The sequence below is a fragment of the Prionailurus viverrinus genome, chromosome F2, assembly GCF_022837055.1.
Source record: "Prionailurus viverrinus isolate Anna chromosome F2, UM_Priviv_1.0, whole genome shotgun sequence".
Classification (NCBI taxonomy): domain Eukaryota; kingdom Metazoa; phylum Chordata; class Mammalia; order Carnivora; family Felidae; genus Prionailurus; species Prionailurus viverrinus.
In genome coordinates this window covers 82,311,515-82,324,457 of record NC_062578.1, presented here as the reverse complement: position 1 = coordinate 82,324,457, position 12,943 = coordinate 82,311,515, and the positions used below count along the sequence as shown (strand labels likewise).

At 57.4% G+C, this 12,943-nt stretch overlaps 1 protein-coding gene across 1 annotated transcript; it reads right to left on the bottom strand.

The window, feature by feature from the left end:
- Positions 1 to 205: 205 nt before the first annotated feature.
- LOC125156496 (cytochrome P450 11B1, mitochondrial) lies at positions 206 to 5,303 on the bottom strand. Its single transcript, XM_047842606.1, has 9 exons — positions 5,065 to 5,303; positions 4,515 to 4,670; positions 3,271 to 3,470; positions 2,939 to 3,142; positions 2,551 to 2,705; positions 1,353 to 1,519; positions 844 to 922; positions 549 to 746; positions 206 to 319 (listed from the first exon to the last, which is right to left on the bottom strand). The coding sequence occupies exons 1-9, from the start codon at positions 5,301 to 5,303 to the stop codon at positions 206 to 208; spliced, it is 1,512 nt and encodes a 503-aa protein (XP_047698562.1).
- Between the last annotated feature and the right edge of the window lie 7,640 nt (positions 5,304 to 12,943).

Genomic DNA, 12,943 nt, shown 5'->3' with positions numbered 1-12,943 from the left:
GTGCTCCTCGCTGGAGAAGGCGCAGGTGGCACTGGGCTCACAGGCAGGACCTACGGCCAGATTCATCCCCCTGCCCCTCGGTGCGAGGCGCCGGCTGGACAGTGCTGTGGCTCCAGAAGCAGGGTCCGTGGGAGAAAACAAGGGTGGCGGGGGGCAGGCAGAAGGGGGCTGGCAGCACCGCTGGCCCGACGGCGCGGTGACGTGACTAGTTGATGGCCCGGAAGGTGAGGAGGGGGGGGGTGGAGGGCACGAACACGAACTGGTAGGTCATCTTTACATCCTCCTGCCTGAGCGTCTCCACCAGGAAGCTTTTCAGCACCTAGGACAGAGGCACGGGTTCCACCTGGCCAAATGGTCAACCCCGATGTCCTGGTCCACCTTCCCTCGCCTTTCTGGACCCTACCTTTCGGGTCAGGCGCAGCGGAGGAGAAGGAGAGGCCGGTGGTCCCCAAGCAGCCCACCCGGCACCCCCAGGCCCCGCCCACCCGCAGGCCACGCCCTGCCCGGTCGCATCCCGTCCCGCCCCCGGGCCACCCAGGCCCGCTCACGTGGTGCAGCAACAGCAGCATCTCTGCCTCTGCCAGGCGCCGCCCCAGGCACTGGCGCAGACCAAAGCCGAAGGCCAGGTGTGGGTATCTGGTGCCAGAGCCCCTGTTGTCCAGCCAGCGCTGGGGATGGTAGCACTCGGGCCTCTCAAACACAGAGGGGTTTCGACCCAGGGAGTAGAGTTGCACCTTGACCACTGTCTGCGGAGAGGTGGGGAGGGGCGGGGTCGGTGGCCCCAGGAGTGAGAAGGTCACGCGGGCTTGGCGTCTGCTGGAGGGGCTGTGGGGCCTCACTCACCCCTGCCGGGATGTGGTAGTTCTGCAGCACCACGTCCGAGGTCACCTTTCGGTCCACAGACATCCCCACGGGGTACAGCCTGTGGATGGGGGCACCCGACAGGGTCCTCAGCTGTCCCTGGGACCCTCGCTTCCCTTCGGTCACCTTCCTATCCCAGGATGCACCGGCCTGGGGGAGCTGCCAGCCACCCTCCCGGGTCGCCTCTGGCAGCGGGAAGCCTAGATCACGAGGAGCTGCTTCCTTGCACCTCCTGAGTCAGACAAAGTTCCCTGAGCCTGAGCAGCCCCCGGACACGGCGGACACGGCCGAGGATGGGGCCCGGGGCATTGAAGTGGGATCCCAGGGGGAGAAGAGCTCCTAACCCTTTCGGGAGAACGGGACGAGGTACAGGGTTGCATCTTGGGCGAAGCCGCTTCTCAGCCCCAGGACCTGGCCGCAGGCTCCCTGAGCACTGCTGTCCAGACAGTGGGGCCAGGACAGAGGCGGCAGCCGGGGCCTGCCACACCCACCTCAAGGTCTCCTTGAGGGCCGCCCGCAGCAGGGGCAGCTCCGAGGTTGCGCTCTGGGGATCCTGCGAGATCCTGGCCTCGGCCCCCAGGCTCTCCTGGCGTAGGGCCTGCTGCACTTCAGGGTTTCGAGCCAGCTCAAAGAGAGTCATCAACAGGGGGTAGACCGTCTGCAGGAGCCACGGGTGCAGGGCTCAGACCTTGGCCCAGGCCACGCACCTCAGCTCCCGGGGCCTCTCGACCCCGGATGACGGTCCTCCCTTGCGGGGGGGGGGGGGTCGCCTCAGATCCGCGGTGACGTGGACGCCCGGAGAAGGACTCCTCCCAGGGATCTGGGACCTCAGGATCTAAAACCTAACACCTGACTCCCTCAGGGAAGGTGTCCCCAGGCTCAGTAAAGATCCAGGCCTCCTCCAGCCCCTTCGAGGCCTGGTTCTCACCCTCCTCTGGGGTCCTTCCTCTCACGGGTGTGTATGGGGGGGGGGGGGTGTTCTACTGCCCCAAACCGTTGGCACCCAGTAGGATTGTCGCCCGGACACCCGCAGGCAGGTCAGCCCAGACCTTGTGGTCGGAACACGGACGGCCCGCCCCGGCCCCTGAGTCGGCTGGAAATTTGGGGAGTTTTCTCCACCGCAGGCCTGTGCCTCTCCTCGGAGCCCCGGGTGCCCGGCCCAGAGCACGACATCACAGATGCTGGTGCGTGAACCTGGGGTGGAGGGCCAGGAGGCTCTGGCTGCACTCCACACCCTGCGGCCTGCCCCCACCCGCAGGCTGCATGCCATCTGTTCTCTCTCGCACAAGCTGGAGCCCTGTGCGCCCCTTTCTGTCATCCGCCCGTCACCTCCAAAGCATCTCTGACCTGGGGCCAAATGGACTCTGTGCCTGGGAAGGGTTCCTGGTGCAGGCAGCCCTCCAGCTGCATCGCGGCCCTTCCCCTCTTCCCAGGACCCAGGCGACTGAATGGTGTCTGTGCTGCTCACGTCTCTGGGCTCGTCCACCCTGCACTGGGCCTAGAGTGTGGCATCCCACTCGGGGAACTGCAGACCCCTTCCCTTGAGGGTCAGTTCCCGGGCCCCCCGCCCCAGGGCAGAGCCTTCCGTCAGCTCAGAACAGGAGCCTGAAGGAGACACGGGCACGGGGGGCAGGCAGCCTGGGGTCAGGAGGCCCCATGGCCTAGGGCAGGGCTGGTTGCTGTCCTGACCGTGTCCACGCTCCCGGTGGTGAGCTCGATGGAGTTGGCCCGGATGGCCTCGAGGCTCAGGTCCGCGTGCGTCAGCAGCTCCCCCACGATGCCGCTGTAGTGCTCCGGGCGGCTGAGGGCCACCTCCTGGTAGGTTTTCTGGATGGCATTGTTGGCTGTGGGGCACGGAGAGACAGGGGCCGGGGCACTTCTCCTCATGCCCCTGCCCATCAGCCCGCCTGCCCCGTGCCACGTGCTCAGCACCGGCCCGGCCCAGACTCCCCGCCAAGCGTCTCGGGGCCACAAAGGCCCCCGAGGCGGCCTCAGCCCTCCCCCAGCCTGTGGTGACAGGAAACCGGGGACCCTGGTGTCCCTGGCATTCAGCGCTTGCCCGGTCTCTGGCCCTCACCATACTGGAAGATGTAGTCCCAGGACTCAAAGTGCTCCTTCCACAGCTGGGTGCTTGTCCAGCGCGATAGGACCCTGGGCACGAACATGAGCTGCGTAGTAGACTTTAACATGACCTTCAGAGCCCGGAGAAAGTTCAGGCTGGCAGGACTTGGGCTGGGGCCAAGGAGGCCCAGCCGCTCTCCAAAAAGGGCTAGATTGCTGGCTGTGGACAGGGAACGGTTGCTGAGCCCAGGGTGGCCGGCAGCGTCACGGGGGCCTCGGCCCCGTTCCCGGCCGGTCCCGGCTTCCCCGAGCCCTGACCCCCTTCCCTCCCACCCTGACCCCGCGGACCTTCTATGGTGTAGTAGAGGATGCTGGGCTGGATGTCCACGGTCAGACTCCCCCGGGCATTCTGCAGCACTCTCGACCTCAGGGCCTTCGAGAAATCCCTGGCCACCCAGTCCACCATGGGCAGGTACTTCTGGACGGCCCGAGGCGACAGCACGTCTGGGTTCAGCTTCAGTCGGTTCATGCGCCATTCGGGCCCGTTTCTGTAGAGCAGAGAGAGGCGCTTCAGGGGAGCCCGAGTCAGCAGCCTGGGGCCAGCCCTGGACCCATCTTCCTCGTCTCCAAGGGGAAGGGGCGAGGCAGGGAGCGGCCCGCTGGTCCCAGGGGGCAGGCTGCCTGCCTGGGGGCGTGAGCGCCAGCCCTTTCCCTCAGGGAGGCCTCGTGTGCTGGGCCCAGGGTGCCCCCGTCGAAGGTGGGGCTGAGCCCAGAACTTCTGCCTGGCAGTGCCGCCTGGGTTCGTGGAGTTTGCTCACGCACACCTGCAGGCCCCTTGGCTGGCACGTCAGCAGCTGTCCGGGCTCTCCCTGTCCCTGAAGGCAGGGGAGAGGTGGGCCAGCCAGCTCCAGAGTGAGGGGCCCCCGGCAACCTTCTCCCTCCAACCCCCCCTGCTCTGAGAATGATGCTTCTGGGCCGGTCCCACGTCCCCTGTCCACCCAAGAGGACACACACGCACACATGCACACACACACACTCGTGCGCACACACACACACACACACACGCACACACACACACACGTGCTCACACACCCACCCACCTACAGCTTAGCTCCCGGGCAAAGGTGCCTTCTTCCCCCGTCCCCCTTCTCCCCAACCCCCCCTCCCCAGCCCCGGCCTCTCTCCTCCTCAGCCACCTGGGCTCTAGTCAATGCCAGTGGGTCCTCAGGCCCCAGCACAGCACATGCTGACACGTTCCTGAGCCCCTAGCCCCGACCGACTCTCCTCCTGCTGCCCTGGGCTTCCCGCCCTGACCTGTAGGAAGGGAGAAGCCCACCCCGCACGGGGAGTCCGCGGAGGCCTGTGCAGCCTGGGGGCTCCCTGATGGCAGCGATCATCCGTCCTCCTCTCTGAGGCCGTGGCCCCGCCGCCCCTCCTCAGCCCCAGGACACATATGATCCCCAAGGGGTGGGCACCCAGCGGGAGCCGGCGGCCGCTCTCCCGCCCCAACCTGGACGGGCCTTGGGCAGGCCCGCTTGCCATCAGCCCTGCCCCGCCCCTCCCCGCCCCTGCCCGCCCAGACTCCCTCTCACAGCAAGAACACGCCACATTTGTGCCCGCGATGCTGTCGGTAGGCCAGCCAGGGGTCCAGGGGCGGCCGCCACGGTTGATGGCCGTCCACTTGCTGTAGCCTCTGCACATCCTCGGGCAGCATCAGGAGCACCATGCGTGTCCCTCCCACGTCATACCTGTGGGACAAAGCTCAGAGCCCTGCTGGGGGACCCGTGCCCTCCCCCAGGCCTCACTGTGCAGGACCGAGGCGGCCCGTCTCCCGTGGGCCCGTCCCTGCTCCCGGACTGGGGCTCTCCCGGAGCGGGCAGTCCCTGCCGCGGTCTGACCCAAGCCTCTCCTGCTCTGCTGTCCGCGCTCTGCCCTCTCAGCCGCGGCCAGGGAGTGCTCCCTCCTCCCCAAGAGCCGCAGTCTCCAGGTGCCAGGCCCAGAACCCCCGCTGCTCGGCACCCACCCCGCCTCCCCGGGGACGGGGACGCAGAGCACAGGCGGCAGTGCGCCTGGCCCGGACTCAGCAGCCGCTAGGGAGAGCCGCACAGGTGCTGTGGCTGAGGTGGGCGGGGAGGCCTTTACCTGAAAATGGGCCCCAGCTCCTGGAAGAGCTGGTGCATCTCCAGGTGAAGGTTCTCCAGGCGCCGCTCCTTCCAGATCTGCAGCAATCTCATCCACTTGTTGCCGGGACAGCGCGGTATGGCTTCGAAGGGCAGCACCGCCTTGGGGGCCGGAGCGGCTCCGGCGCCCGGTGCCCGTGCCCTGCCCGGGGACGGCCAGGGCCCTGCCAGCCACACTCGTGCCTTTGCCCCGAATGCCATCGTGCTGCTCCCTCCGCCCCCCGTCGGCCCAATTCTTTTATCTCGCTGGAGGCCTGGGCCTGCGGCCTGATCGCGTCATGGGAGAAGTCGTCCCTGGACCAGGCCAGGAAACCCGCGGCGGGGGTCAGGGCTGGAGGCCTCCAGAAGAGACGGATGGGCACCTTGTGCCACGATTTCGCAAGGCCTGCTGGCTGCTGGATGTGGAGAGCAGGGCAGGGTCTGGATCGGGGGCTGAGTGGGGCTGGCGGGGTCGTGAGCACTTCCCTCCTCCCCGGTGGGGGAAGGGAGCAAGATGGATGGGGCCCCTTATCTAATCGAGAGACGCAGGGGCCTGCGCTGTTCTCCTCTCCTTTCTACGAGGACCAGAGCAGGAAGCAGTGGGCAGCCGTGAGTCCCACAAACCGACGTGCCTTCTGCCCGCTCTTCCCAGATCATAGGCTGGGTGCAGGGAACGCCCACGTGAGCCGACAAGGGTCCCCGCCGGGAGGGCTTTCAGGGCACTTAGGGGACTCCGGCGACCCAACCGTGGGTGGCACCCATGTGGCCGGCACCCCGTCTCGCTGGCTCTGCTGCCTCAGCTCTGGGGCAGCGAATGCCCAGGACACGAGCAAGCCACTCCTCAGGCGGGGAAATGAGGCACCGCTTGCCTGCCCCCCCCCCCCCCCCGTGTGGCCCCCCGCAGGGGCGGCGCTCCGTGCCCAGGCCCTCCTTTCTCACCCGGAAGCCTGCGCTCAGGGGTGCGGACCCAGAGCTCAGGCCAGTGGCGGGAGGATCAAGTCCACAATGGGGGCTGTGGGCGTGGGCTCCCACCCTCTGGAGGGTGGATCCCGGGTTTGGGGGTCCCAGGGCACCTCACCCACGTCAGGCGGGGTTCCCCCGAGGTGGCTCTGGCCATCGTCGTTCCCATTTTCAGATGAGGGGACACAAGCCCTGGGTTCCTGCCACCCCCAGGGCCCCCAACGTGTCACAGGGGCCCCGCGGCCCTGGCTCCTCTGGGCCCCCAGCCCTGACCGTGATTTGGGGAGGGGAGGGGAGGGGGCGATGGGGTAGCCGCAGCTGGGGCTCTGGAGGCAGCACGGAGGCTGCGTGCGGGTGTCGGTGGGAAGGGCCAAGATCTGCGTTCTTCAACGTTACTTCAGTGGGATCCTGTCCCTGCTCCAGTCGTTGCCCCGGGGAGTCTTCGGCGGGGCGAGGAGTCACGACTGCCCAGGCCCCTTCAGCAAGCTGCCACGTGCGCGTGCCTCAGCCCCGAACGGTGGGCACGCCTTGCTTCGGCAGAGGAGCAGGCTGAAGCCACAGCGGCCCAGGCCAAGCCGGCCCCGCCTGCTGCCCACCCTCCACCCCCAGCGGCGGCCCAGGCGGCGGGAGTCGTGGGCGCCCTCTGGAGGCCCGCGAGCCAACTGCAACAGCGCCTCGGGCCCCGCCCCCAGCGGGGACTGTCCCCGCCCCCCGTCGTCTGCCCACCGCGGGTCCAGGCGGCCCCTCTTCTGGAAGCGCGGCTCTTAAGGGGCCCTGGGACCCAGCGGCTTCCACGCACGTATTTCCACTGCATTGCGCTGCCAACAAGAGTGTGGGCGATAGGAAGAGCCGGCCGAAGTGGGGACCACCGGCCAAGGCCCAGTCGGGGAGCAGGGTCTCTGCGGCGGTGCGTTCCCACCGCTGAATTTGCGGGGTTGGAAAGGAGTGCGTGCACCCGTCCTTCCGCGCTGTAGTGAGCAGGAGCCGCCACGGGACGTGGCGCAGGACAAGCGCGTCATCGTGTCCGGGCACACAGCGGGCTTCCCAACGCGAGTGGGGAGCGCTGTCCCAGGGCCCACGTGGGAAGGACGCGCGACCGTGGAGGGTCAGGTGACAGGACGGCACTGAGGGACAAGAGACACGTCTCGGAAGCTCACGACAGCACGACACACTCTGCCTGGTTTCCAGCACGGCTGAAGTGCAGACAACGCAGTGCGCCAAATAACGGCCGTTTACCACCAGGCCCCAAGGCCTGGGAGAGACAGGGACTGAGTGATGAGGCCTGGTGTTGGGGGACCGGAAGGCGGGTTCCCTGGGGATGTGCAGCTAGACGTGCGATGCCGCTTGTCTTCTAGGACTTGGGTTGGGTCCGGTGCTCGTTCCACCCCCAAAGAGCGGGTCTGGGAAAAGGCAATAGGTCTCGAGGCCCCTGGTCCTCTGCAGGTGGTCCCCGGCTACCAGTGCATAGAGGCTGCTTCGGCCGGAGTGGGGGTGGGACACAGTCCCCAGGTTGCTGAGGGTCAAAGGCAACAGCGGCCCCTCGCCTGCTGCCTGCTGAGGACAGTAGGGGGCAGGGCCCCAGCCACCTGGTCTAGAGCTGTGAACACAGGGAGTGCTCCCACAGCCATCCTAGGGAGGGGAGGTGCCCCCGGGCTCCGAGCTGACTGATGCTCGGAGCTCCCATTCCGGTGTAATAACCGGCTGGAAACAAACCAGCAATCCGAAAACCAGAGAATGGATCCCACAGCGTCTTGCACCTTACGCATCCAGTCAGGACTCCGCGGTCTTGTGGGCAGCTCTGAGAGGTCAAGGGAGTCCACGCGCAGCATGCCGGCCTTCTAGCTTGATCTTCCCAGCCCGGCCTCATGGCCTGCAGGGGTGCCATGGCTTAAGATTCAGTCTGTGATGGGGCGCCTGGGTGGCGCAGTCGGTTGAGCGTCCGACTTCAGCCAGGTCACGATCTCGCGGTCCGGGAGTTCGAGCCCCGCGTCAGGCTCTGGGCTGATGGCTCAGAGCCTGGAGCCTGTTTCCGATTCTGTGTCTCCCTCTCTCTCTGCCCCTCCCCCGTTCATGCTCTGTCTCTCTCTGTCCCAAAAATAAATAAACGTTGAAAAAAAAAAATTTAAAAAAAAAAAGATTCAGTCTGTGTTTCTTGAATGAACAAACGCCTGAGCACATACAGCCCTCGTGTGCACACACCAGCCGCTGCCCGGCGCGCGGTGTCCTCTTCGCCCCTGGGTTCTCCGATGCCGTGGAGAACACAAATGGCTTTGTAGGGATCAGGGCTTCTCCAAGCTCCATACCTTTGTGCTTCCTGCTTCCTCCCCAGGATCAACTCTGGCCCCTGAGTCTGAGTCTGTATCATTCATATTCTGCTTCCCTGTCCTACACTTTTAAAAACACAGAGCTCACTGCTTCGAACTTGGGTCTGCATGAGTCTGCAGCCAGCAGTAGGAGGGTGTGTGTTCACGTGTGTGCATGTTGCCCTCCTCCTAGTTCTCTCCCTCTGCCACCCAACATGCCAGCCAGCTTGAGATGGAACAGAGTGGAAGACAGAAAGAAGGGTGTCACTGAATCTTGCCATCCTAAGCTGTCCTCACACTCTCTAAGGCGGGCAGGTGTTTAGACCTGACACCTTCTGTGGCAGGTGCTTCTCCTATGCAGCTGTCTCTTGCAGTGCCCTTGACATGGCCCAATGCGTCTCTATTCTGGGTGGTTGCTGGAGAAGCCTCTGAAAGCCCAAGGGCTCATGCAGTGCATTCGTCTGCACCTGTGGCTCAGGGGCCTCCGTCCTTCTAGGTGCCTACTGAGCAGGTTGCAAAAGGGACCCATGCTGGCTCTTGGTCCCAAGGGGCCCTCCTCTGGCCAGTGAAGACACTAGTGCACCTCCCATCCCAGGATCCTGGGTGCAGCTGTTTCCTTTTGGTCGATAGTCGCCTGGGATGTAAATTTCCATCCTGTGACTTTAAACCTTTCAGTGACTTGTGTCTGAGACGTTCCTCCCTGGAGCGCCAGTGTGTCTTGTTTTCTCCAGCTTTCTGTGGCTTTCTGTTTATAGTATTGTGTTATCTGGAAATAGGGAAAGTTTTACTTCTCCCTTACCAATTGATAGCCTTTATTTCTTTTTCTTGTCTGAATCCCATGGCTAGGACTTCCAGGACTATGTCGAATAACAGTGGTGAGAGTGGACATCCTTGGCTGTTCCCGACCTTAGGGGGAAAGCTCTCAGGTTTTCCTCACTGAGTGTGATGTTAGCTGTGGGTTTTTTCATATATGACCTTTATTATGTCGAGGTATGTTCCCTTTTGTAAACCTACTTTGTTGAGGGTTTTTTGTCATAAATCAATGTTGTACTTCTGTCAAATGCCTTTCCTGCATCTACTGAAATGATCATATGGTTTTTATTCTTTCTCATGTTGATATGATGTATCACATTCATTGATTTGCAAATATCGGACCACATTTGCACCCTGGAATAAATCCCACTTGATTGTGACGAATGATTTTTTTTAATGTACTGTTGGATTCACTTTGCTAATATTTTGTTAAGGATTTTTACGTCTATGCTCACCTGAGCTATTGGCCTGTAGTTTTATTTTTTAGTGGTGTGTTTATCTGGTTTGGGAATCAGGGTAATGCTGGCCTCATAGAATGAGTTTGGTAGATTTTCTTTCTCTTCTATTTTTTGGAATAGTTTGAGAAGAATAATATTAACTCTGCTTTAAATATTTGGTGGAGGGGCACCTCAGTGGCATCCGACTTGGGCTCAGGTCATGATTTCATGGTTCGTGGGTTCAAGCCCCACATTGGGCTCTGCACTGACAGTGCAGAGCCTGCTTGGGATTCTCTCTCTCCCCCTCTCTCTGCCCCTCCCCTGCTCGTGCACTCTCTCTCTGTTTCTCAAAATAAATAAATAAACTTTAAAAATATTAAATAAATAAATAAATAAACAAACAAACAAATAAATAAATAAATATTTGGTAAAATTTGCCTGTGAAGCCATCTGGTCCTGGACTTTTGTTTGCTGAGAGTTCTTTGATTACTGGTTCAATTTCATTGGTAGTAATTGGTCCGTTCAAATTTTCTATTTCATCCTGATTCTGTTTGGGGAGGTTATATGTTTCTAGGAATGTACTCATATCTTCGGGTTATCCAGTTTGTTAGCATGTAATTTTTCTTTTTTTTTTTTTTTTTAATTTTTTTTCAACGTTTATTTATTTTTGAGACAGAGAGAGACAGAGCATGAACGGGGGAGGGGCAGAGAGAGAGGGAGACACAGAATCAGAAACAGGCTCCAGGCTCTGAGCCATCAGCCCAGAGCCCGACGCGGGGCTCGAACTCACGGACCGCGAGATCGTGACCTGGCTGAAGTCGGACGCTTAACCGACTGCGCCACCCAGGCGCCCCAGCATGTAATTTTTCATAACATCCTCTTATAATCTTTTTTATTTTCTGTGATGTCAGCTGTCATTTCTCCTCTTTCATTTCTGATTTCATTTATTTTTTTCTCTTTCTTTTCATCAGCCTAACAGTTGATCAATTTTATGTTTTCAAAACATAAACCAGCTCCTGGTTTCATTGATCTGTTCAATTGTTTTCTAGTCTCTATTTGATTTATTCATGCTCTAATCTTTATTATTTTCTTCCTTGTACTGGCTTTGGCCTTTGTTCTTCTGTTTCTAGCTCTTTCAGGTCTAAGTTTAGTTTGTTTGTTTGAGATTTTTCTTGCTTCTCGAGGTAGGCTTAACCTGCAAAACTGTCTGTCTTAGATCAGCTTTGCTGTGTCCCAAATATTTTGGACCATTGTGTGTTCACTTTCATTTGTCCCCATATGTCTTTTTATTTCCTCTTTGATTTCTTAGTTGGCCCATTTGTTGGTTTAGCAGGATGGTATTTAGCCTCCATGTGTTTGTGCTCTTTCCAGATTTTTCCTTGTGGTTGATTTCTAGTTTCCTAGCATTGTGTTTGGAAGATGCATGATATGACTTCAGTCTTTTTAAACTTGTTGATACTTGTTTTGTGGCCTAACATATGCTCCATTCTGGAGAATGTTCCATGTCCACTTGAAAAGAATGTGTATTCCACTCTTTTAGGATGGAATGTTCTGAATATACCTATTAGGTCCATCTAGTCCAGTGTGTCATTCAAAGCCATTGTTTCCTTGTTGATTTTCTATTTGGATGAGCTGTCCATTGATGTAAGTGGGGTGTTATGATGGATTACTTTCTTTATGTTTGTAATTAGCTGCTTTATGTTTTGGGTACTCCCATCTTGGGTCCATAAAGAGTTTCAATTGTTATATCTTCATGTTGGATTGTCCTTTGTATGATTATGTAGTGTCCTTCTTTGTTTCTTGTTGCAGGCTTTATTTTAATGTCTATTCTGTCGATATAAGTATTGCAGTCTGGCTTTCTTTTCACTTCCACTTGCATGATAAATGCTTTTCCATTCCTTCACTTTCAATCTGCAGGTATCCTTAGGTCCGGAATAGGTCTCTTGTAGGCAGCATAAAGATGTGTCTTGCCTTTTTATCCATTCTATCACCCTATGTCTTTTGATTGGAGCGTTTAGTCCATTTCCATTCAAAGTGATTACTGACAGGATGTACTTCTTGCCATTTTGGTTCTCGTTTTATGGTGGTTTTTGTAGTTCTCGGTTCCTTTCTTCTCTTGCTCTCTTCTCTCACACCTTGCTGGCTTTCTTTAGTGGTTGGATTCCTTTCTCTTTATTGTTTGTGTGTCCATTATAGGTTTTTGAGTTGTGGTTACCATTAGGTTTGTATACAACCTCCTCTGCATATAGCAGTCAGTCTGTGTTAAGTTGATGGTCGCTTAAGTTTGAACACATTCGTTACTCCTCCCCACCCCGCCATGTTTTAGGCATATGGCATCATACTTTACATCCTTTCATTTTTGTTTCTATATTATTTTGTGAATCCTTTGACTGAATTTTAGTGGGATATACTTAATTTTGCTGCTTTTGTGCTTCCTACCTTTTTTTGTTTTTGTTTTTTACTCTACTTATGGTCTTTTCTTTCCACTCAGCATTCCCCTTAACATTTCTTGTAGGACTGGTTTATTGGTGATGAATTCCTTAACTTTTGTTTGTCTGGGAAACTCTTTCCCCCTCCTTCTGTTCTGAGTGACAGCCTTGCTGGATAGAGAATTCCTGGCTGCAGCTTTCCCCTTTCAGCACTTGGAATATATCATGCCACTTCCTTCTGGCCTGCCAAGTTTATGCTGAAAAATCTGCTGATAGCCTAACGGGGCGTCCCTTACATGTAACTGTTTTTTCTTTTGCTGCTTTTAAAATTCTCTGTCACTTTTTGCATTTAATTATTAAGTGTCTTGGTGTGGACCTCCTTGTGTTGATTTGGTTGGAGGCTCTCTGTGCCTCTTGAATCTGGGTTTCTGTTTTCTTCCACAGATTTCGGAAGTTTTCAGCTATTATTTCTTTAAATAAGTTTTCTGCCCCCTTTTACTCTCTACTCTCCTTCTGGGACCCCTATAATGTGAATGTTATTACACTTGATGGTGTCGTGGAGTTCCTTTAAACTTAGTTCTCAGTTTTTATTGTTCCTTTTTCTTTTTGTTCAGCTTGGTTACTTTTCATTACTCCATCCTCCAGGTCGCTGATCTGTTCTTCTGCCTCTTCTAATCTGCTATTAATTCCCTCTAGAGTATTTCTAACTTCAGTATTAAGTTTTTCATCTCTTATTCGTTCTTTTTTATATTTTCTATCTCTTTGCTGAAGGTCTCACTGGGACCCCTCACTCTTCTCAAGTCCAGTGAACATTTTTATGACCATTACCTTAAATTATTTATCAGGCATTTCTTATCTCTATTTCATTTAGTTCTTTTGCTGTGATTTTGTCCTGTTCTTTCATTTGGGAGACATTCTTC